General features: G+C 40.1%; 3 protein-coding genes across 16 annotated transcripts in view; 1 reads left to right on the top strand and 2 right to left on the bottom strand.

Annotated features, from left to right (window-relative positions):
* Nucleotides 1–1,174, bottom strand: part of atxn2l (ataxin 2-like) — a 47,238-nt gene extending 46,064 nt beyond the window's left edge. For 6 of the 9 annotated variants that reach the window (XM_084678437.1, XM_084678442.1, XM_084678438.1 and 3 more), the window contains exons 1-3: nucleotides 874–1,007; nucleotides 381–426; nucleotides 148–204 (exon numbers count right to left, since the gene is read on the bottom strand). In XM_084678437.1, the coding sequence (XP_084534563.1) occupies nucleotides 148–204; nucleotides 381–426; nucleotides 874–890 (120 nt within the window). In that variant the 5' untranslated portion in view covers nucleotides 891–1,007. Of the gene's footprint in view, nucleotides 1–147; nucleotides 205–380; nucleotides 427–873; nucleotides 1,015–1,154 lie in introns of those variants that run through there. The other 3 variants (XM_084678439.1, XM_084678445.1, XM_084678444.1) reach the window with 3 other exon arrangements.
* On the top strand, nucleotides 101–10,887 carry alg1 (ALG1 chitobiosyldiphosphodolichol beta-mannosyltransferase). Of its 3 annotated transcripts, none has more exons than XM_084678451.1 (13): nucleotides 101–217; nucleotides 4,729–4,806; nucleotides 4,901–5,004; nucleotides 5,124–5,272; nucleotides 5,363–5,452; nucleotides 5,682–5,792; nucleotides 6,420–6,541; nucleotides 6,944–6,982; nucleotides 7,154–7,213; nucleotides 7,501–7,611; nucleotides 7,857–7,971; nucleotides 10,156–10,231; nucleotides 10,469–10,887. In XM_084678451.1, the coding sequence occupies exons 1-13, from the start codon at nucleotides 166–168 to the stop codon at nucleotides 10,601–10,603; spliced, it is 1,242 nt and encodes a 413-aa protein (XP_084534577.1). In that variant the 5' UTR covers nucleotides 101–165; the 3' UTR covers nucleotides 10,604–10,887. The 3 variants fall into 3 exon arrangements, with proteins under 3 accessions (XP_084534577.1, XP_084534576.1, XP_084534578.1); XM_084678450.1 differs by lacking the exon at nucleotides 101–217 and adding an exon at nucleotides 4,297–4,621; XM_084678452.1 differs by lacking the exon at nucleotides 101–217 and adding an exon at nucleotides 4,329–4,366.
* A 70-nt stretch (nucleotides 10,888–10,957) lies between these two features.
* eef2kmt (eukaryotic elongation factor 2 lysine methyltransferase) lies at nucleotides 10,958–25,011 on the bottom strand. Of its 4 annotated transcripts, none has more exons than XM_084678457.1 (9): nucleotides 24,927–25,011; nucleotides 23,208–23,597; nucleotides 22,375–22,678; nucleotides 20,652–20,732; nucleotides 20,319–20,420; nucleotides 20,087–20,220; nucleotides 19,720–19,964; nucleotides 19,296–19,445; nucleotides 10,958–11,122 (listed from the first exon to the last, which is right to left on the bottom strand). In XM_084678457.1, exons 3-9 carry the CDS (start codon nucleotides 22,420–22,422, stop codon nucleotides 11,022–11,024), a joined length of 861 nt encoding a protein of 286 aa, XP_084534583.1. In that variant the 5' UTR covers nucleotides 22,423–22,678; nucleotides 23,208–23,597; nucleotides 24,927–25,011; the 3' UTR covers nucleotides 10,958–11,021. The 4 variants fall into 4 exon arrangements, with proteins under 4 accessions (XP_084534583.1, XP_084534582.1, XP_084534579.1 ...); XM_084678456.1 differs by lacking the exon at nucleotides 24,927–25,011 and adding an exon at nucleotides 24,597–24,855; XM_084678453.1 differs by lacking the exons at nucleotides 22,375–22,678; nucleotides 23,208–23,597; nucleotides 24,927–25,011 and adding exons at nucleotides 20,823–20,885; nucleotides 20,970–21,211.
* Nucleotides 25,012–25,545: the final 534 nt, after the last annotated feature.

Here is a 25,545-nt window from a genome sequence, read left to right as displayed (position 1 = left end):
AAGATAAGGAGGATAGTAGTCCTGATGATGGCTATCTGGAAAATGCAATTATGCGTCTCAACAACATGTAAAGCACACTTAATGATTGGGCAAACTCCAATAATTAAGTTCCATCATATCACTGCTGAGGAGAGGTATACAACTTACCACTACTGCTGTGAGAAAATGAAGCATTCGGGCATTGGTGTAAACACCTTCGCACAGCTGGGGACAAAAGGTACATATCTTCATGTGTTCCTATAACTTAAAGTGTTATAACTCCACAATATTAATTAAAACTTGATATGACTTGTCTAGCTGGAGTCTTCGCCAACCTTTTACGCCAGAAGATATCTAGCTAACGAGATACTAATAAACCAAACAACCATATTTTCACTTACAGAAGAAGACTGGATTTGAGATGGCGGCTTCATTGTGTTTCTTGTCCTATAATACAATACATACATTTATATACAGCTACACATTTCCAGCGCTGGAAAGAAATTTCAATCGACTGACGCCATCTATCATAGGTTTGCCTACGACGTAGCTAACTAGCTACTTGTTTTACCCAACTGTCACCGTGAGGTTAGTCACATTGCTTCGACAAGCGTGTCTGGTTCAAATCAGATTTAATGGTTAATCTACGAAGCTATCTATATTAATAGGACGCTATATTAAACGCTAACACAATGACACAAAGGACAGATTTAACTAGCAGTTTGTTAGCTACTAACGCTAGGCTAGCTAGTAACGCTAAGCTAGCTGGTAACGCTAGGCTAGCTAGAACCGCCGCCAGGTCGCAGGACGACCGTCAATTCTGTTGGTCAAATGATAAAATAGGTAGACTATGTACAAATAAATACAAAACCTTATAATGACTACAACCCATACTTTTTAGTCATGTGCATGCCTGTTATTCCGCAATCTTGATGATTCAGTGAAAATTCATGCGTTTTGACAGGCCAAAAACACGATTCTACACCAAAGCAAATACCTTGAATAACAACAACAAAACACTGATTATCCCATCCCTGACCTTTGCTGGATACGGTGAATGGCTGTATTAGCTCTCAATCAAATCATTTATATTTTCTATTGGCTTGCGTATCTGTCAATCATGCAGTGTTACGTGGCAACTCGGTACCTGCTAGTTTATTGGGCAAAATGCTCACCACATTGTCTTTTCGTGGTATTCAATTGGTCTACCGGGTTCACGGGGTGTTTCTCAAGAAAAACACACAGCAACGGCAGTCGAAATTGAAATTACACTAGTGGCGGTGTTGTATCACCCGATGCATGACTCTCTGGATTGGCACCCCTTGCGGGAGCGCGCGCGATTCAAAGAGTGAAGGATTTCGTCTTGATATCGCATCCAAAAGAAGGGGAGACAGAAGTCTCACATTATACCGTCTTTGTTGTTAAATTCAAGAGAAGGATGTCTGTTATCTGTGTAAATATTAGATGCTATTTTCAACACAAAATCCTTAAAATTCGTCATTCAAACGGTATACGCGAACCAACATTCTTGCTCCACGACATCGCATTCTGAGGAAATATACCCCCCCAGTATGATCATGATTATTGTTAATTTCAAGGTTCAAAGTATTTCACATGGCATGGCTCTTCATACTAATGTGTAGGTTCAAAGGCATGCAATTTTAATGCAGTTAGCCTGTGCTTAGAGTGGGTTACTCAGACAGGTCGAAAACAACAGCCTTCTGATCCAGAATAGGCTATCAGCTGTCCTGAAAAGGGACCAAAGGTTCACATGCCTAGCCTACAAAAGACAAGTACTAAAAACAATGTATCAACCATGTATCAACATCAAAAGAACCATCGAATCCTTTTTTAAGATAGGAAATATTATTCTTATTGTTTAAGTCAATGAAATAAATGAAAAAATAAAACATAATAATCCCTCACCTACCATGGACTATTCTGTTTTCAGACCTGTCCACCCTATACATACACATGTATTGGTATTCAATTTATGCTATTAAATGTACATAATGCTGGCGTAGAAGGATAGAAACGTATGTGGGGGAGAGCATTTCATGGCAGGTTTTCCATGGGATGTAAGTGCAATGCATCCCCTGTTAACCCTATAGGACAGTGTGACATGCCTGAAACTTACTGTGCTTACTCATACTAGTGCTCTCAGTGTACAGTAAGAATAATTTGATGCTGGGATATACAGAACAGACAATAGAGGGGGGGTGCATCTCACGACAGGCTTAATGCACCCCCTGCTAATCCTGACTAGGACAGTGTGACATGCCTGAAACTTACTGTGCTTACTCATACTAGTGCCCTCAGTGTACAGTAAGAATCATTTGATGCTGGGATATACAGAACTGCCTTGACATAAAGAAATACTTTGTGAAGATGTACCTCAATAAACATTAGTAACAAAGAAAATAACACAAAAGAAGTCACGTATTTATCATACACTAGATTGTATTGGTTATGCATATAACTACAACAGGACAGTGGTTGTCCTGTCAGCTCATTTGTACTGTTTCCCAAAATCAAAATACCTACCAGCAGGTAATATGGGACTGCAACTGCATTGCAAATAATAAAAGGTTTATATTATTTAATTGTATTCAATATCTTTAATTTTATAGTGTCTGTTATTCACAGAGTGTGTGCATTGCACAATATGGGGCTAGTATGAGTAACCACAGCAAGTTTCAGGCATGTAACACTTTCCTAGTCAGGGTTAACAGGGGGTGCATTAAGCCTGTCGTGAGATGCACCCCCCCTCTATTGTCTGTTCTGTATATCCCAGCATCAATTGATTCTTACTGTACACTGAGGGAACTAGTATGAGTAAGCACAGAAAGTTTCAGGCATGTAACACTTTCCTAGTCACGGTTAGCAGGGGGTGCATTAAGCCTGTCGTGAGATGCACCCCCCCTCTATTGTCTGTTCTGTATATCCCAGCATCAATTGATTCTTACTGTACACTGAGGGCACTAGTATCAGTAAGCACAGTAAGTTTCAGGCATGTGACACTTTCCTAGTCAGGGTTAGCGGGGGGTGCATTTCGTGACAAGAAGGAATGAAACAAGCCTGTCGTGAGATGCACCCCCCCCCCTCTATTGTCTGTTCTGTATATCCCAGCATCAAATGATTCTGACTGTACACTGAGGGCACTAGTATGAGTAAGCACAGTAAGTTTCAGGCATGTGACACTTTCCTAGTCAGGGTTAGCGGGGGGTGCATTTTGTGACAAAAAGGAACACAACAAGCCTGTCGTGAGATGGACCCCCCCTCTATTGTCTGTTCTGTATATCCCAGCATCAAATGATTCTTACTGTACACTAAGGGCACTAGTATGAGTAACCACAGTAAGTTTCAGGCATGTCACACTGTCCTGGTCAGGGTTAACAGGGGGTTCATTGCACTTACATCTAATGGGAAACCTGCCATGAAATGCTCTCCCCTTGCATACGTTTCTATCCTTCTACGCCAGCAATATGTACATTTAATAGCATAAATTGAATACCAATACATGTATATGTATAGGGTGGACAGGTCTGAAAACAGAATAGTCCATGGTAGGTGAGGGATTAGTATGTTTTATTTTTTCATTTATTTAAACAATAAGAATAATATTTCCTATCTTAAAAAAGGATTTGATGGTTCTTTTGATGTTGATACATGGTTGATACATTGTTTTTAGTACTTGTCTTTTGTAGGCTAGGCATGTGAACCTTTGGTCCCTTTTCAGGACAGCTGATTCTGCATCAGAAGGCTGTTGATTTCGACCTGTCTGAGTAACCCACCCTACGCACAGGCTAACTGCATTAAAATCGCATGCCTTTGAACCTATACATTAGTATGAAGAGCCATGCCATGTGAAATACTTTGAACCTGCTACACAAAATACATTTTGTGTAGCAATAATCATGATCATACTGGGGTATATTTCCTCAGAATGCGATGTCGTGGAGCAAGAATGTTGGTTCGCGTATACCGTTTGAATGACGAATTTTACGGATTTTGTGTTGAAAATAGCATCTGATATTTACACAGATAACAGACATCCGTCTCTTGAATTCAACAACAAAGACGGTATAATGTGAGACTTCTGTTTCCCCTTCTTTTGGATGCAATATCAAGACGAAATCTTTCACTCTTTGAATCGCGCGCGCTCCCGCGAGGGGGTGCCAATCCAGAGAGTCATGCATCGGGTGATACAAAACCTGTTATTAAGGAGCAAGGAGAATTAGGAAAAAATTGTGCAGGGAGCCCCTTGCCCTGAGCAGGTGACCTTAACGAGTGGTCCCTTTAATTACGAAAATCCCTCCCTGTTTTGCCACGTCACGAAGAACAACAACAATGGCGGACGTAGATTCATCCATGCCTTTACTAACAGGTTCATTGATAGTTGCAGGATTGGTGACCGGATATTATTTTATTAGATCGAGTGCAATATGGTTACTACTCTTGGTTAGTGTGACTGTGGTACTCATATTCTGGCTGATACAAACGTTACGGAAGGGCAATGGACTCTCGGAACGGCGCGTATGTGTTTTAGTATTGGGAGATATTGGACGCAGCCCTCGCATGCAATATCATGCTATTTCACTCAGTAAACACGGCTACAGTGTTACTTTTGTTGGATTCCTTGGTAAAACCATAATGTATATTTAATGCACTTGATTACAGTAAATTGTAATATAGACATTACTAGCAGAAGGTCTTGGTTTCACAATAAGATCCATCCATCCTTTTCAGGCACAAAGCCACACCAAGACATTCTTAGAGATGATAACATTCAAATTATCGCCATTGACGAAGTGAAAGGTCTCCAAGGTATTTTAAATAAACACTAGACCTACTATAGGTACATTGGGCAGTGCTTGTCAGTTTAATGTTAATCTCTGGTCGTCTTTCCGTCTTTGGTCAGTCGGTCCTAGGATCCTGACATATGCTACCAAAGTGATTAGGCAGTCTCTGCAACTGCTGTTTGTTCTTATGAAGATGGATGTCCAGTCTTATGTTCTTATGCAGGTATGGATAAACACACATCTGTATGAATATGTTTGTGTGTGTGTGTTAGAGAAAGAGAGAACATGCCTCTGACATTCAAGCATTGTTTTTCATTCCCTAATTTCCATGTGTGGAATCAGAACCCCCCCGGCCTACCCAGCATAGCGGTGACCAGTCTAGTGTGCAGTCTGCGAAGCACAAAGTTCATCATCGACTGGCACAACTATGGCTACACCATCATGGCCCTCACCCATGGCCAGGAGCACCCAATTGTCAGGGTGGCAAAGTGGTCAGTCAAATCAAATGTACCATGTCATAGTGAGACACAACTAATATTTATTTTGTTTGATTTGAACCTCGGCTGCTCTCTTTACCTCAGGTATGAGCAGTTCTTTGGACGCTTCGCCTGTCACAACCTGTGTGTTACCAATGCTATGAGGAAGGACCTGGAGAAGAATTGGGGCATCAAGTAATGTCTCATTAAGTGCCTTCTATCTGAAGTAGAATCTGGAACTTTCAGTTGATAAGTAGCCCCATTGCATGTCAGTGTGTAGATCTTGCTATTTTAAACAAATTCTTCCCACAGTGAATTCCATCAGATTTACATTTCAGTTTCTAAGAAATTTAGAGGGAGAAGGTAAAACAAAAAGAATGCTACAGCACATTACTGCATTTTCATCATCCTCTCTAATACGCAGGGCAACTACGTTGTATGACAAGCCTCCTTTAATATTCAAAGAGACGCCAGTGAAGCTCCAGCATGAGCTGTTTATGAGACTGGCCAAGACCTACCCTCAGTTCCAGTCAGGGTGAGTGGGCTCTCCCATTCAAACTGTAGAACAAAGCATTATCTCTGTAAGACAAAAAATGTGCCTCGTCACTTTGGCAACAACATGTCCTCAAGGATGGAAGAAACCTTGTAAAGAAAAATAATCAGGATTTTAATTAAATTGAACATTACCATTTATAGACTTAGTTTCTAATGAACCTGACCCTGAATAAAAGTTCTGTATATCTCTTCAGGAACAGTGTGACTGCTCAGTTGAGTTCTGGGTTTATAAGTATTAAACAATCTGCATATTGGAGAGAGAGTTTAACAAATACCTTGATGTAAAAATGACCAGTTTAGATACACAGCAATACTAGTCTCTCTGAGGCATGAAACTCAGAAGACGGTGTTTATCGTGAATAGAGAAAAACAAGGATAACACATTAGGTGCTTTTTATTATAGGCAGGCGGATACTACATCCTACATCAGGACACTATAGGTTAATGTAGGAACATATATGCATGAATGGATAAGAAAATATGAAAGGATAAGGCAGCAGCTGATCTACTGATTGTGATGCACATAGGAAATCCCATTTATTCCACAAGGGTCAGTAATGGCACTTTTGGATGTGATGTCACTCACTGGATGTGTGTCTCCTGGAAGGGATGAGAACGTCTGGTGTGAGACGGAGAGAACGGCCTACACAGGTCACAACCCCACAGACGGCACCGTGACCCGGACCCCGGGGCGACCGGTGCTGCTACTTAGCAGTACCAGCTGGACTGGTCAGTACACCCATAGATAGGTAGAACCTACAAAGCCTGTCGAGAGACTGCGGTCTTATGACACGGACACTCAGTAGCCTTTGCTTTTTTTGTTTTAACCACCTTTTAGTTCTGAACCCACGTGCATTATTTGATGGTTGTATTTCCTGTGTTCTTTATTTCTGGAGTGACCAATAGCTCTGAAGTTCATACATTACATGCAGTAAAGCTCTGAGGGTGTCTCAGCACTGCAGTACAAGGATTTCATGTTATTTTAGGAGTAGCAATGTTTGGGGGACAGAACTGCTATTATTTTGGTGTGATACAGCTGTTTTCATGACTCATGCATGGCTGATGGTCTGCACTCTGTGTTGGCTTAAGGGCTGTTCAAATATATGAAATGTCCTATCTGTTTTTTTACAGAGGATGAAGATTTCTCCATTCTTTTGAAGGCACTTGAAGGTAAGGCACAGATATTTTGCTCTTTATTGTTGTACCTTTAATTGGATTATATTAAGACAATTTTACCAACTCTATTGAGCTTGTACTTCCTGTTCACATAAACAGTTGAAATATGGACAATGTCTGGATCATGCTGACGTTAAACTTCTATACCTTCTCTCGGCATTATAGAATATGAAGGATTTATAAAAAGAGGAGAGTCTCTGCCAACTTTGGTCTGTGTCATTACAGGTAACTGGATCCTAAATACTCTCACCACTTAGCAAAACAGCACTGCAATTCCTAGCGACCTAGCAGAAGTGTACAGACTGTTACATATATCTAAGTTACATCAGTTAATAAACCTCCTATTGTGAAACTCTAGTATAACTCAACACTTCATATAGAACAAATTCAGTGTTAAACATCATAGTTCCTATAGAACAAATGTTACACAAGTCTACACTTCAAATAGACTTAATCGAGTATATAACCTGACACTTACAGTATTAAGTATGGTTCCAATCCTCTGGTTCCAGGTAAGGGTCCTCAAAAGGATTACTACAGGAAGCTGATAGACACTCTGCAGTTTGAACACGTGAAGATCTGCACCCCTTGGCTTGATGCAGAAGACTACCCAGTCTTGCTGGGTACGTATGTTGACCTTTTCCAAGAAAGTTTCTGTATTGAGTGCTATGTAATTCAGTAAATTGTGTTGTTCATCCATTTAAGTGCAGTTGTGTGCGTCAATGCCAACGTTCCCACTCTAATGACATTATGAAATCCCTTTCTTAAAATGATTCTAGAAAATTCCGGGACCCATGGGAACCCTGCAGTGTTTATTACCTCCTCCCCATAGTTACGTAGCAGTGATGGGATCTACCTCTCTCCTCAGGCTCCGCTGACCTAGGTGTGTGTCTCCACAAGTCCTCCAGCGGTCTGGATTTGCCCATGAAGGTAGTGGACATGTTTGGCTGCTGCCTGCCTGTCTGTGCCATCCACTTCAGCTGGTAAGTCGCTAATAGTAAGATCGAGGCACTTGCTCAAACGTAAGCTTCATATTCCCACATTCCCACAACATAGTGTTGAATATTGTGATACCGTATTATCTTATTAATAGTTGGGTGTTCCCTGTGTATGCTTGCAGGCCCTTTGTGTAGTTTCCTGATAGTGAATGGAATTCACTGAATGAATGGAAATTGTCAAATTTAGCATCCCAAATACCACATAGTATTCCAAGACCCCCTGTTGTTAGTGAGACTTAGGGCTGGGCAGTATGACAGTATATACCGTGCGACGGTAGAAATGTGTCTACCGGGAGAGATTTGGCTTTACCGTTTCAACCGCGGTATACTCTTACTATATTTTTGTATTACAAGTGTCAATTAAATGTCTGGTTGTTGTATTGTATATAAGCCATCATATAAATCGCATTCTTGCAATATGTAGAATTGTAGTTTAAATTTTATTTGATTTGCTATTTTCGATGTGGAGTGTATTTTGTCAAAGCGGACCACATTCATGCCGATGCTAATTAATTATATATTGAGGACCCATTCTGCAGGTAACCAATTCGATTTGTTGTTCAAGTTATGTCTCGTTCTGTAAAATTTTTGTTGTAAAATACACTGGTGGCGTTGCTAGCATTCTTGATCTAGGATGACTAGTGAAGGCTAACTTACGGTGGCCCTGAAGTGCAAATCACACCCCCAAATGAAAACACTCCCCCCCGAATACGAGTTAACTCCGCCCAAATCGGATGACTTGTTCACCTCCCCCCAATACAAAAACAGCTCCCCCAAATGGAAAACGACATTACATTAACTCTGAACGGAAAGGGTAGGTACTACACTTTAGTGCTGATTGGATGCAGTAGACTAACAAGAAATATGAAATTGATTGACAGAAGTACAAAATGCAATAGCCTGGCAGAGTTACGTGCACCAGAACATTTGTTTGGCTATCGAAGAATGTAGCAAATAGTAGGCTACTTCGGCAAAAGTATTTCGTGTTAAATGTAAAAATCGATAGCCAAACAGTTTGGCTATCGATTTTTACATTTAACACGAAACAGAGTAACGTGACAGAGTAACGTGGACCAGGATATCTTGGTCCACGTTACTCTGTCATTGTGGCATTTCGTTCTTCTGTAGTGGACTATTAGTTTGTTCTTCTGAAAAGTCCTGCCTTCAACTGCGTTTTTAGCGTGCGCATAGGCTACTTATATTGTGAAACGTTAACAGCATATCTGAGATTATTTCATAGGAATGACCCTGATTAAAATAAAGAGTAGTGTCATGACTCTGAATTGTAAACATTAATGTTTCCTCTTTTCTTCCAACCAAAACGATCAAGTTCATGATAATGACAGAGTTACGTGGACTAGTTGTTTGGCTATGTTTAACACGCAATTAATGCTTTGCATAAGTAGCCTATGCTACATGCTTCGATACCCAAATAAATGTCCTAGTGCACGTAACTCTGTCAGGCTATTGCATTTTTTTACTTCTGTCGATCAATTTCTTAGCCTACTAGCATCCAATCAGCGCTAAAGTGTAGTACCTACCCTTTCCGTTCAGAGTTAATGTAATGTCGTTTTCCATTTGGGGAAGCGTGTTTTTGTATTGGGGGGAGGTGAACCAGTCATCCGATTTGGGGGGAGTGTTTTCATTTGGGGGATGTACTCATATTAGGGGGTGTGATTTGCACTTCAGGGCCACCGTACTAACTACGCCGAAACCCAAGTTAAATGGATAGTAAAACTCAGACTGATCGCTTTCGCTTTGTTGCATTACGGATCCGCATTGAGCTGTGAGTAGGTCACCACGCGGATGACATGACTGCGCATCAGCCAATCATAACGCTCGTACTCGTAACTTTTTTGAGTCTTTTGTTTTTAACTTGAGTGTTGTCTCATGTGAGGCAGTTGTTTTTGTTTGTATTAAAAAATCGAGTGCAATGATGAAGTACGGTATGGTTATTTTGTACCATTTGTTAATTAAATCTACAGAACAATTACCGGTACTATACAGTGATATATACCGTAACCGTGATATAAAATTACTGTACCATAATAAAATATTTTGGCCAAATCCCCCACCCCGAGAGAGACTACACACACGCTAGAAAATTAAATTGTAAGATAATCCATGTGTGTAATAGCAATAGCCAATCTTTTCATCTCCAACCTTTAGTTTACACGAACTGGTAAAGCATGAAGAGAACGGCCTGATCTTCAAAGATTCCTGGGAACTGGCTCAACAGCTCAAGGTAAGATAATCAAATAAGCTACATTGAATACTGACATAGAACTAACTGAGGATAGAACAGTGAACAGTACTTACAGTTCACTGCTCCTAACCTCACTATAGGCACTAGAAAATCTCCTATAAAGTTCACTAACATAAATCTGTGTCCTTGTCCTTTCCTGTAAATCTCATCAATATAATGTGTGTCCTTGTTTTTTCTTGTAAACCTCAACAACATAAACCTGTGTGTCCTTGTTAGTCTCTGCTGTCAGACTTCCCCAGTACCGAGAGCAGGCTGAGCTTTTTCAGGAAGAACTTGCGGGCCAGCGGAGGGACTCGTTGGGATGAAAACTGGGACAAGAATGTCCTCCCCTTGCTCACAGCACCCTGGTAGCACTTTGGACTGTTTGATCAATGGTGGAGTGATTTAAGGAACCCACGTGTCACCAAAAGTGTTTGAGCAAGCACATGTCTATATGTTTTGGTTGTAGGTGTCAGATGGGTTAGTGGTTGGAAATATACAACCCTTGACTTCCCTGAGTGACCATGACAAATGTTCAGGATCACTTAACAAGATGGAATTTTTGTAAACCTGGCATTTTGTTGGTATCAAATACATGTTATAAGATGACTTTTTGTCATTGTATCAGCTTTCAAATTAAACCACACAAGCATCTAGTTTGGGTTTTTGTATTGCTTTCTAACCACTCTCCAACAAATCTCCTGAAAAATGACACATGAAAATGACTTTTCACAATGTACACTTTATGTAAATAAAACTTATCATACAGTTTTAAAAGGCAGTAGATTTGTCACGTGTACAGTTTAATCAACTCAATGGTGGAGAGTCTGTTGTATTGAAAAACAGGGGTCACAGGTCCTCTGATGACCTCATGTTGGATTCCAGCAGATTCTACATGGAGAAAAAAAAAGTTTGGCAGTTAACTGGACCGGTGCATAGAGCCTGTAATGCAGTTGGTGAGACACACAGATTCCTGAGGACTGTTCCATGAAGCGAGCCAGATTTGTCAGTCTGACTAATTTCCAGTTGATGCGGTTCCATAAAGCCAGTTCCATTAGTTCAAGCTCAGTTACTATGGCAACTTAAGCTGCAAAACTAACCTCGGCCAGATCAGGCTAACTGTCAGGCTTAGCCCATTTTGTTGCTTAACCAGACATTTCTGCAAAACTAACCTGATGGGGAAGTGATGATTTACCACGCACCTTCTGGTGTGATGCCATATTTTACTTTCAACCACTATCAGTCCAAAATGCAAGTTTATAAAAAATCTACATAGAAAAATTAAACATTTCATAAATTATGCAATGATGAACAATTATTTCAGAATGATATGTACATAGCCTACATTACTTATATGGTAGTTTGTGATTTACATTTAGGTTGATGCTACGTAAAATGTCTCAATTTAAATGACCCCAATAGAATGATTATCCCTATAAATAGTTAACAGTACAATTCCCCCAAAAAATCTTAATCCATAAGTCTAGCCTCTATTTTCCCAATACAAAAACCATGTAAAAAGTTATTGGCTAATAGTATTTATTTAAAACAATGTCAAAAAGTCAACTTATATGTCTTGTGTGGGTGTATGAGTTTTTTAATCAATGAAGCAAAGGTCTATAATAAAGGATCTCAACCTACGTATCGTTTATGTCAGATCTGCATTAAAGTTGCGAACGTAAAGATGACGTTTTTGGTTGTGTAACGTTGAATAGAACGGTCACTGTATACACATCCTAGTAGGCTAATTAGCGAGCCTGTTTTAAGTACCATAACGATTATTTGCATTTGCACAAATGCTCCCAAATATATTTTGAGGTCGCACAGACATGATTTCGCAGTAGGGGCTAAATCCCTCAGAGCATCATCGTCCATATGGACGTCCATATGGATGTCCATAGACGGGACGCCAATGACTGCTGATCTTTGCATGAATGGACGGACGGCGATGCTGTTCAGAGTGCCAGGGACGTCCGTCGCAAGGGGGAGTATAGATTATGGACGGCGATGCTGTTCAGAGTGCATAGAGCATGGACGGCGATGCTTAGATTGCCGTCCCTGATTAGCATGGAAGGCGCTACCACTTGAATGGTTGAGAAGGACGGCCATGTTTAGCAGGCTGTTGAGCTAAACCAGAACAGTCAAAGGCTACCATAGCATGTAGCTAGCTACAGCAACTTTGGATGACTCAATAAGTTTAGTCACGTTATTTTGTATGAATTGCATTTAAGTGTAGGCTATATAGTTACGCCTTTATTTATTTTTTTACATTAAAAAGTAGGAAAATCAACAATAAAATCTCATGACAATATAGACTTGACTTCAGTCACTCCCCTCTGGCTTCAGTCACTCCCCTCTAGCAGAAGGCTGCGGTCCATCAGGACCAATACTTCACACCACAAAAACAGTTTTTTCCCTTCTGCTGTTGGCCTCTTCAACAAGGCCAAGGGTCCACACTGACTCTAAATGACTTCCTGCTTAAAACACATTGCATTACACAATTCTATCTTGTACATTTGTATCTTTTGTAATATTTGTATTTTCATGTTGTAATTGGCAACTTATATTTTATTTTATGGCAACTTATATTTTATTGTACATTTTATTTGATTCTAATTCCACTTAGTACTGCTAGTTTATGTACCCTCAGTATATATATATATTTTTTCACATATTTTAATGTTAGGTTCCTATATGTTTATTGTATGCACCTTCCTGCCAAAGTAAATTCCTTGTCTGTGCAAACTTTCATGGCGAATAAATCCCTTTCTGATTCTGATCTGAAAAACAATATATTATGGTTATGGTTTGCGTAGATATAGGCTACATATATTTTAATTATTTTGAGAATTGTTAATAAAGAGTTGTTTAAAGATTTAAACATAGTGTTATGACTCTTTGATATACATTGCCCTTTAGGTCTTTTAAGCTGTCAGGTTTTTTTTGTGTGTGTGTTTTATGGGTGGATTTGGAGCCACCAGTCAGTCGCTCCAATTTTGCACACAAACCACTAGAGCAGAGACAAATCTAAACGTTGCAATACCATGCTATGCGACAAGTCAAGTTTCGAACATATGCATTTAGTCTTGTACCACCAGCAAAAGCCGTTTTTGACTATGGATCTGGTGTTGTATCACATGGCATGGAATATGTTGCAAAATGTATTGAAACTAAAGGAATTAATCTTGCTTAATGCTTATAAATTTAAAATGAAAGAGCTAGAGACAGATTCCTTAAAATGTAAATGTTTTTAATGTACCTGGCTACGACACTAACTCCTATATTTTGTCTCCTTTTGTATTTTTGTAACTATATATGTATGTATGCTGCTGGTTATGTTGGCCAGGTCTCCCTTGAAAAAGAGATTCTTAATCTCTCCTGGTTAAATAAAGGTTATAATAATAATAATCACCCGATGCATGACACTCAACAGGTGGACTCTGGATTGGCACCCCCTCATGGGAGCGCGCGAATCAAAGAGTGAAGGTTTTCATCTTGATATCGCAACCAAACGAAGGGGAGACAGAAGTCTCACATTATACCTTCTTTGTTATAGAATTCAAGAGAAGAGTGTCAATTATCTGTGTAAATATCAGATGTTATTTTCAACAAAAAATCCTTACAATTCGTCATTCTTGTTCCACAACATCGCATTCTGAGGAAATATACTCCAGTATGATTACCAAAGGAAATGTATTTTGTGTAGCATGTTCAAAGTATTTCACATGGCTCTTCATACCAATGTATAGGTTCAAAGGCATGCGATTTTAATGCAGTTAGCCTGCGCATAGGGTGGGTTACTCAGACAAAAGGTTGAAAACAACAGCCTTCTGATCCAGAATAGACTATCAGCTGTCCTGAGAAGGGACCAAAGGTTCACATGTCTATAGCCTACAAAAGACAAGTACTAAAAACTATGTATCAACATCAGAAGAAATGTTCTCACCATAAAATCATGAAATGAACAAATCATTTCTGTGTACTTGGACGAGCCTATGCAACAGTCCCGATGCGCGGCCACGAAAAAATGAACAAATCACTCTTTGAGAGGACTCGTTACTCCCGAGTCCTTGTAAGGATTCGTTCAAAATGATCGAATCGTTCACAAAAGTCACATCACTAATAGACAGTAGAAGAAAGCACACGCAGGTGGGCAACCCTGGATACAGGACAGTTAACAGTGTTTTTTCTGCCTGGAAGTCTCTAGAAATCTGGCACCAAAATTAAAAAGACTGAGTGTGCCGTTCACAGACACCAGAATGAACACGTTCACAGTAACGTTCATCAGGCAGTAATAGAGTACGTTCAATTTGTGTTCACCAAAATTATGTACAAGTTCATGAACTTTCGTTCAATGAACGCGTTCAGGCACAACACTATAACAAACGAACGCTGTATATTTCAACTCTACAATAGCAGAAATGGCCCCCCTTACATTGCGAAACATCGTCAAAATAGTCTCAATCGTTTGTGCTCAGTTTGTGCCGTTAACATTTTCGTTTGTGCTGATATAATTTTTCAGATATTAACAAATGATTTATAGGACATCCTGAGGGCACTCAGCCCTAGGGTTGCCAACCGTCCCAAGTTGTCCGTGACATCCCGAATTATGGGTGATTTTGATTTGTCCCGTAAGGGACAGCTCCAGTCCCGTATTCCAATCACAGCCTCACCAGACAATATGCTAGTAGTCTACTGTAAACGTGCAAAAAATCACGCAAACGTTGCTATGGGACACGGTTGTTGCTTGTTGGTGACAGTGTGTGTGAACTGGCCACTGGTGAGGTGAGCCTTATTGTGTGTCAAAAGGAAAAACTTGTAATAATTGTCTTGACTATTACTATGAACAATACATCCAAGCAAGTAGCTATTAGTGGTTTGCCAAAATTACAATGAAATTAGTAGGTTTATGCATGGGCGTCGCAATGTAACTTGGGGGGGTCACGTCCCCCCCACTTAAAAAAAAGTAGTTTGGACCCCCCTCAATTTTGCGATCAAAATATTAGTGCACGACTGGTCTACCAGTCCAGCGATCTTTCCATTGCTTCACAATCAAATCCGTTCCACTTTATCAGTAGGGAGAATATGGGGAGAATACCCATAGCAATAGAATTCCACTCCACGTTTTCTAGACAAATCACATCACGCACGCACATTCAACTCCCATACTCTTTGATCGACGGATCACGCTTGCAGATAGCACTTCAGACAAGACTGTTCCACAGACGAGATGGACATAAGGAGGTTTTTTTTGAGGAAGAGGAAAGTAAGTCAGAGTTGCCCAAGTTTTCCCTTCAGTGGCCAAAGCACCCTTATGAGCCATTCTCTGACTATAATAGCATTAGTTAGCGTTAATTCACAAAGATCCTTCTGCAAACATTAGGATTATAGCAAGCTAGATAAGCAAGCGTTTTACCTACATCTAGCACTAGGCGATAGCATACTTTATTTACCCATTACAAGTGGAACAGCATTTGTTGATTTCTTAATCTGGGTCTGAAATATGTTGTGCTTTTGGCCGTGTTCAGACCTAGGCGTCTGTTTCAGGCAGAAAGAGATGACAAGGATGTTTTTTCCAAGTAGCTACAAAATAAATTGCTGATGTTTTTGCCATAACAACCGTGAGCTAATCTGGAGTTAACCTTAGCTAACATGCTAGTTTTTCTAACGACTGGAAAAAAAGAAAGAAAAACCCTTTATTTCAAAAGTGTCTTCCAAATTAAACAAGGTTGCTCAACTTGTAATTTTGGCAATTCATAGTATTTCATTACTACATGTTAGTCTGTAACATGAAGGCAAAACTGATTCAACCATTAAAACCATATATCCTCTGAAAGCTTATACCCTCAGGATGTTATCTAATGAGACAAGAGACACATCCTTCTCCCCATATTAGTATGCTGCCCATGCATAATAAATTCGGTATTGGTAAATGGAGTATATGGCTGATACTTTTTTGGGCTGTGCCATTTAGGGAGACGGATTCAACCACCTAACCCATGTATTTTCTGAAAGCTTACATCCAAGGATGTGATTTGTGGAAAAGACTACAAGTTTGAACACACATTTGACCATTTCTGAACTGTCCAGTCATGCTTTAGGGAGAATGATTTTTTAAAATGTTTTCTACATAATTATTAGGCTTCTAAACCAATTGTGAATTTGATTAGCTGATAACATGATTTACATCTCAGAAATCTTCATATGAACAATCTACATTAAGCTTACGTCAATTATCAATATGAAAGAATGCTCAATGCATCTCCATGTCTCCTGATATAGCCTAGGTGGTTGAGATTGAGAGTGAGTCAGAGGCAGGGGCAGAATGCAGGGGCAGTGGAGACAGCTCTGTTGCTGAGGTGAGTGCTGAAAGGTGACAGGTAGTTGAAGATGTGCCATTGCTTATTGGGAAGTTTAGTTCTCAAAATATTTAAATCTCCAGCCCCTCAGTATATGTATAACAACTATGGTAGTAATAGTTGTGGTAAATGCACCGGAATGCGGGAAATTGCATCTACATCTATAAAACAATTCTGGGGGAGAAACCCCCAGAACGCCCTGCAAAATGTGTCCCCCCCACTTTCAAAATGCTGCTGACGCCCATGGGTTTATGGCTAATAAAAGCTTGCAATATCCGTTATTGTTGGTCAGCTGTTGGTGCGCGTGTAGCCGGTGTGTGGTGAAACTCACTCCAAGTATGTAACAGGCCACCCGCGTCAGCGAATTGCTAGCTTTCCGTTGGCGTAGTTGGTAGTGTTGGCGCTTGGGAAGTCAGAGGTGGTGAGTTCGACTCCCTGTGGGAGCGGACAGTGGCCTGTATACCTCTGACGGAACTTGCAATACCACGTCTGTTACACGCACGCATGTGCGTGTGCGCACCTGGAAGAAAGTGTCCCTCATTTGGGGTTGAGAAAGTTGGCAACCCTACTCAGCCCCGGTCCCTACTCAGTCTCAATCGTTTGTGCTTCGTTTGTGCCGTGAACATTTTTGTTTGTGCTGCAGCAGTATTTTTTATATTAGACATTTAATTATTGCTGATGACCCCACCACCGTCAATGTCCAAATCTCATCAAAATGGTCTCTATTGTTTGTGGTACATTTGTGCTACGTTTGTGCTGGTTTGTGCTATTATGGTTTTAAAGATATTACCGTTTTATGTTTCACACATGACGTCACTCCGCCTCAATCGTTTGTGCTGGTGACGTCGTCGGCCATAATTAAATGTCTAATATAAATAATACCACTGCAGCACAAACAAAAATGTTTACGGCACAAACCAGCACAAACGAAGCACAAACGATTGAGACTATTTTGGGTTCATTCGGAATATGTGGGGGGGCTGAGTGACCTCAGGATGACCTGTAAAACATTCTATAATGACTACAAAATGATAGCAGCACAAACAAAAATGTTAATAGCACAAACGGAGCACAAACGATTGAGACTATTTTGACGATGTTTTGCGTTGGAAGAGGGGCCAACTTCATGCAGGTCCCATTTTCGCATGGACGGACGGCCGACAGCAGGGATGTTGAGGGCCTCACTTTACGTAATTAAACTGCTACTGTCACTTGGCATCGCATCGTCTTGTGTTTTTCAATTGTCTCCGCTCATAGTGGTTCATGCGCAAATGGCAATGTGTACGGGTCATAACACAATGTTTACATCTTTAAACAAGTCTTTATTAACAATTCCCTCAACAATTACTCATATGTAGCCTATATCTAGGCTAACCCTAAATATATTATGGTTGTTTTTAAAATCTATAGTCATGAGATTTTATTGTTGACTGGCCTACTTTTGTATGTAAAAAAATAAAGGCGTAAATATAGTCTACACTTAAATGCAATTCATACAAAATAACGTGACGAAAGTTATTGAGTCATCCAAAGTTGCTGTAGCTAGCTACATGCTATGATAGCCTTCGACAGTTCTGGTTTAGCTCAACACCCTGCTAAACATGGCCGTCCTTCTCAACCATTCAAGTACTAGCGCCGTCCATGTTAATCAGGGACGGCACTCTGAACAGCATCGCCATCCATCGCCGTCCATGCTCTATGCACTCTGAACAGCATCGCGCATGGACATAATCAATGCTCCCCTCACGATGGACGTCCCTGCTAATCAGGGACGGTACTCTGAACAACATCGTCGTCCATGCTCTATGCACCCCCTAGCGACGGACGTCCCTGACACTCTGAACAGCATCGCCGTCCGTCCATTCATGCAAAGATCAGGCAGACAAACTCCCCCTAGCGAGGACGTCCATATCGACGACCATGACGCTCTGAGGGATTTAGCTGCCTCTGATTTGGGGAGCATATGCAATCAAAATGGTCGCAATTTCAAGCCTATTGTAGTTAATAACCTTCCAGCTATAATGAAATATATAAAATTTGAGCTATATTTAATCATATTTTAACATATTGTCTTTCGGTTACTTAGCTAGCCAGCATTTCATCCATAAAGAAAACGCTTTGAAAGAAGATGATTCAGTGTTATGCCAGCAGTCAGCACGGATAACCTGGTTGTATCTGCGCTCTCGCAGAGTCCACTTTCACAAACCACTCATCAGAGCAATACACAGCATTTCAACTTTACACAGTATCGAGTGAGATTAGTGGCTCAAGCGCTTAGTGCAGCTCAGTTCAGTCCTGTGATATTTAGGTTAATAGTGCCAGCTCAACATGGCTGAAAGAGATCTATTGCAAAACGGGCAAAATATTATTTTTGTTGGGATCTCAAAGCGCTCATCCAAACAACTTAAAATGCAGCACCGCGTGTCTTTGGGTCCTGAAACGTACACCTGCAAAATTACAACTTTGCACAGTTCTCAAGATAATCGTCGGACACTTGCTGCCCTAAAACCCCAGACACACAGAGATTCCTTGCATTATTGTATTGATGCACTATTGGGGACAGAACTAAAATTTGTTTATTATCAATTTATTATCAATGCAACGTGTATGTTAATAAGATGTTTGTTTTTTTAAACCAATAAATTCAGATAGGTCAGCATAGGGTCAGTTGAAAAAACAAAATAAATGAGAACATAACATCTTACCAAGTTTATGCTTGAAACACTTGTATGTGTCTGGGTTTCTGATGGTTGAGGAGATGATGACTTCTGGAGGGCTACCAGGGGACATGCACCTCAAGACCTTGGTAAGGAGCTTCACCAGGCAAGAAATTATATCAGGGTCGTAAACCACATCTGTTTCACAGTGTGTGGTAGATATAGAAAGAAACAGAATTGGGTTGTAAATTAAAATATATGTACATATATATATATTATGAAACTGTACAGTAGGTATGGCCTATCACCAAGCAATTGTAATAATGTACTACTGAATAAAGCTATGATTTCCAGATTAGGCCACAATCTTTAATTGTATGACGTATGCCATTTTGTTTACAGGATAATACTTTGAGTAAAATCGTGACAAGTTCTCAACCCACATTAAATCCTATTAGTTTGTATTAATTACCTGTAGCAATGACAGTGTTGGCACCTATCTCCCTCAGCTGCTCCCTTGTCACTGCCGCCCAGTCCAATTCTTCCACAGAAACTCTGGGAGGATTTTGCTTAGACAGTCCATTTAGCTGAACATTTTCCTGCAGTTTTTGCAGTACACTGCTGTGACAGTCACTGAACACATATCTGGAGGGCCTACAGGAGCGACACACTGCAATTCCTGTCAACCCCACTCCACTGCCAAGTTCAAGGATAGTCCTAGACAGAGGGAATTAACGGATAACAAACCAACAAATGTATAGGCCATGAATACACATCTTTCTACCTCCATGTGAACACAAGGAATATGTTCATTCACACAGAGGCACACACACCATTACCTGCCCATAAAGATGTGGGGGTTGTCCAGTGCCCACTCTGCCAGGTAGAGGGCAGCCTCCCACGTGACCAGACCAGTGGTGCCTTCTGAGATCACTGCCACACTCTCCGACAAGATCAGAGCTTCACCACATGGCTGGTAAGATAAAGATAAGAGTCTTTGAATAAATATGTCTGGCTTGTATTCCCATGATGGGGGTTAATTTCTTTGAATGACTGGAAGGTTAATTATACCAGTAAATAGCTTTTGAAGCACTCAGATCTCTCCTCAACACCAAGGACTTCACCCAAGGCGTCGTAGAGCTCATCCAAACGTTCTGACTCAGTAGCTTCATGCTTTAGAACAGTGGAAGATGGTTTATTACGGTATACATCTACAGTAAAGCAACTTAAAACACAAGTATTCACTAATGGGATTCCTTTAGAAAGTGCCTATCAAATCAGATCCAAATTTTTATACTGATTACGTAAGCCATATAACTATGTCCAATAATGTACCAATAACACTGAACATGATGTAACACAAGTAGAATATACTTGCCGGGTTTGAACATTTTGGATACCTACCCTTTTGATCAGTTCGGTAAGGAATAGTCTTCTGTATTTGACTGATGGTGGGTGTTTGATACACAGCGAATGAAGGCATGTCTATGAGACAGAGATTTATGACAGGTGTCCAGTGTTAGAAGTAGAATTCTTCAGAAATGATGAATAAATAGGAATTTAGGCATAGGCTACCTGCTTTAAAATATCTGAAATCAACTCGGATGATTTGTCCTTCTTAAGTTCGGTTTGAAGGAGCTGTTAATGAAAAATAATAATAATTTATGACAATTAGACTAAATTGGAAGTCGAATTCCGCTACAGTGATTTCGTGTTACTCACGTTCCAAGGGAAAGTAGGAAAACGGCTCATGGCAAAAAACGACAATTTAAAGGCTTGTAATAGATCTGTCCTGTTTCGTGCAGAAACTTTACAGTCATTTTCAAAGCAATCTTTTGAACGGTGCATATCATTCATTTAAAATAAAGTAAGATAAAGAACACTAGTAGGCCAAAAGCGTTTCACGTAAAAATTGTCAGACCTTTTGGGACGGATCTTCGTTTTTACTTCCGTATTACCGATTTAGCGTGTGTAGGGAGGAATAATGTGGTACGCCGAGGCTGATGGTCAATGTAGTTCCAAAAGAAAAATCCATATCGACAGGTATAAATTAAAACAATTCAGTTATAAGCAACCCCATTTATGTAATCTTATGTGGCGATCTCCCACAACTGTCAGCCAAAAATAATTTAACAATTAACCATTCAAAACATTTGCTTTGAAATAGCCTACATTTGTTCAGTTTTTATTTGTTAGGCTATTACGTTGTTATCATTATTAATATTCGGATAAGTAGCTTAGGCCTAGTCTCCCACATCAGGTGAATATAGCTGTAACCTACAAATCCCGGGTATGCCTATCAATTGGCCCGCTCTTTTCTTGCTGTGTCATTGCGTGAAGAAGATAGGCCAAATTACCGTTAGTTTAAGTTCATTCATTTGAAACACTCCTACAGCAACAACACAGTGTTTAACGTTTTAGGTGAGTGTTTAATTGTATTCCATGGCTATTATTTAAAACCTGTATTCACATTGTCTACGTTGGTATGTAGCCTAACCATAATTTAGGTTATAAACTGTTTAGTCATTTAGCATACATTTAAACTGTTTTTCATTGACCTAGAGGTCAAATTAAGGAGAGTAGAGCATAACAAATAAACTTGATTTGGTAACAATTCTAACATATAGAGCTAATTAACTTAAATTGTACCTATAGATCATTCGCTACCCTCTACACAGAAGCTTGTGAAACACTGATTATAGTTCACAGTTTTTCTCCATTGCTTTGGCTCATTTCACAAATCATAAATGACATTCTCAAAACAACATTGTTGCAAATGACAAGTACTATTGCCTACAGTTGTCACAAATTTCAAATGATTTTGCACATCTTTGCAAATGGTTAAGTACAATTCCCTTCAGTTAGGCCAATTACCAATTGAATATATATTGCTGGTCTAAACTGACTGTTGCTTCTCAGTCAAATGGTTATTCTCTGCAAAACATATTGGCATAATTTCCTTGTGTACATCCTCACCTGCACAATAGTTCACTCCACTGTCAAAATATTTCAGGGACATAATACCATGAAAAACATTATGGTATATACTGTAATACAATGGGTAAAGACTGCGCTCTGATCTTATCCCTCTACATGAGAGGGGTTTAGTAGGGCCTCACTTGCTTACATTTGTCGGTGTGTGGGACAATGTAAGCTTCCACCGTGGCCCACTCATCAGGGTTCACTGCCCATCCAAGAGTGCTCTTATCACATTACTCCCCATTCCTCAATCCTTTCGAGGAGTTTTTTTCTGCATGGAGGTGGAGGATCTATGAGCTTTGGGCTCAAAACCAGAGGTCCCTGCTCCAGGCAATGGATGCTGCTTGTGATTATGTCACATCAGATCAGTGTAGGGGATGGTTGCGGCATGCACAACGATTCATCCCCTGTTGCATCTCAAGGGAGAACATCAGATGTGGCGTCGATTAAATCTGTGGCCAGACAGACAGGAGCGTGAGGATGAGCAGGAGAGTGAGGATGACAACTAGTGAAACTCCAGCTTTGCTTTACTTTCTTACTGTATGTGTTGTTAGTGTAGGTTATAGATAATGTTAGTTTTGATGTGCTTATTGTATGACAGTATATTGTGCTGTACACATTTCCTGTTACAGTAACCATGATGTATGGCAATTACAGTAACAATTTCCATGGCAGTGTGAGTGCAATATGATGTAAAACCTTGTAGGCTACTCTTGAATTATGTAATCTTTTTTCTGTTTGATACACATTTACAGTTATTAATTTAGAAGACACTTTTATCCAAAGCGACAAGAAAGAGCTTTACAAAAGTCCATAGGTCACTGATAATAACAACAAGATAGCCCCAAAGCATTGCGGGTAGCCAGAACAAGAAGCACACATTGTGAATAACCAAAAATAAGTGCCAAAGGGAAGAACCATAAGAGCATGTAGTTAAGCAAGTTACGATTAAACAACATGAATCGCTAAGTGCAAGTGTACCTGCAGGGGCGGTTTTAGGCACGGGCGGACCGGGCAGCTGCCCGGGGCGGCATTTTTTCATGTCACGTGGGGGGTGCACGAGCATAAAAAAAATATATATCTGCGCCGCGAAGCAGTTTTCTCTTATCTATCAGTTCACTTTATGAGGAATTGGCATATTGGCGCCCCCTTCAGGCAGTTGCAGGCACCTCTGCTTGCTGAGACGGTGCCGTGCAGCACTTTCCGTCGTTTGTGCCACATGGTGGTAGCGGTCCTCAGTCAGTGTTCTCTTGGGGGGCGGCCAGCGGGGTAGGGGGCAGCACAAGATTTCTTCGTCCCGGGGGAGGGGGTTGGGGTGCAATTGATAAACTCGCCCGGGGCGCCCAATATGCTAGGACTGGCACTGTGTACCTGTAGAGAATCAAGCAACAGTAAAAAAAAAATAAGATTGAGCCACAGCAATCGAGAAGGAACTTTTCATTTTGGGGGCAGTGACTATTTATATGAGAAAATGATTTGGTTTTGAAGCATGCGTTAATTGTTTTGGACGAGATATGACCTTTTGAAGAAGATCTATGTAGTTGTGCTGAACCATATGGGCTATTTAACCAAATACAGTTAGAGCTTTGAGAATGTAATTTCTGTTTCAAGAATTGGAGCAATGGAGACAAACTGTAATAACAATAGGTACGTTTGACTTCATGCAGCGCCGGCGGCGCCAATAGCCGTCTGCAGCCGGCTGACCTGAAGCAGCCAATGGCATTCACTGCTTCATGTCAGCCAGCTGCAGCCGACTCTAGGCAGCGCCGTCGCTGCATGAAGTTGAATTCACCAAATGACTGTCTGGGTATAGACCAATTTTCACCCTACGTCACACGACTGTCTGCTGGCACCTGGCTCAACTGCGCATGTCGGTTGCAAAAGACAAACTTCTCCCGGGTATAATACACTTGGGCTTTGTCTACTACCGCACACTTTACGAAAACACACTGCAATACAGTGCACTGCAACCAGTGTTGGGTAAGTTACTTCAAAAAAGTAATGTATTATTAATTACGTCATCCATATTGTATTTAAATTACTTTTGTAATTACTCTGTCTGAAAAGTAATTTAATTACTGAATGAGTAATGTAATGCATTACTTCTTACAATCCCTATAAACCTTGACTGGATAGACAACAGAAAGGAAAGTCTTTCAATAATTAAATACAAGTCAAACTTAGAACAGTTCAGCCTTTAACGTTTTAGTAATACGTGTAACCTTCTTTCATCTTTAGTTACCAAACAATATGTGCATAACACAAAAGCTTAACTTTAAGTTAAACATGACATCACAGGATTCTACAGTATGCAGCAGTAGCATGCATCTCTTCCTGCAATCTAGTTTGCAATATTTTTTTTAAGCTCACCTTCAAACACTTTCTGCACTGGCAATGTAAAATCAAGTTTTGCCTGCTTAACAGGTGTTGCTGAGGTGTTATCTGTCGATGCCATTCCTAGCCTGTGCAAATTTTAATGGCGATTAAAACCCTTTCTGATTCTGATGAACATGGATCACTCAAAACTGTTTGTCGATGCTGCCTTCTGCTTCAGTAGGTTACTTGTGCTAGCCGCAGCCGCGTATCGTTTTTCTCCCCAGGACATAGCTTGCACTTGACATTAATGTTCTTGTTAACCTGTGACAAAAAGGTAAAGTACTTGGAATATTTCCATTTGGTAAAACAGCTAAAGCTACTTACTTTCGCCGAGTCTGAAATCTTCCACTTCAAACCGCTAGAGCCCGCGCTTATGCAGCTAACGATTTTAAAGAGGCAGCGTTCACTTTTACCCTAAAACAATACATTTAGATTTTAATTCAATATTGATCTATACAGAACTGTTTGACAAATTTACAGTAGGTATGTAACGCAAGTACATTACAAGTAACTGTAATTAAATTACCTAAAAATGAACAGTAATCCCTTACTTGACTTTTTCAGTGGATAAGTTATTTAATTATGTTACTTGGTAACGCGTTACACCCAACACTGACTGCAACACAGTGCACTTACATTTTCATTTTCATTTTAAAAGGCATCGAATACTTAATATTGAAATTTAGACAACACTGAATTCTCATCTGAATATATTTCAATGTAAAATAAAATTCAGGTTGCTCAAATTCGAGCCTAAAAAATTAGATCTTAAAAATTAAACCATAAAAAACTCGACCCTATTAAATTCGATCCGAAAATTTTCGAGCTGAAAAAATTAGAGGCAAAAAAAATTGAGCCTATCAATTTCGAGCCGAACATTTTCGAGCTTAAAAAATTCAGATTTTTAACATCCGGGATATCGAGGACAGGTAGAGCAATCGAG

The sequence above is a fragment of the Hypomesus nipponensis genome, chromosome 17 (genome assembly GCF_054491055.1).
Source record: "Hypomesus nipponensis isolate SF chromosome 17, ASM5449105v1, whole genome shotgun sequence".
NCBI lineage: Eukaryota > Metazoa > Chordata > Actinopteri > Osmeriformes > Osmeridae > Hypomesus > Hypomesus nipponensis.
Note: the sequence above shows the minus strand (reverse complement) of the source record. Positions and strands in the feature narration are given on the sequence as shown.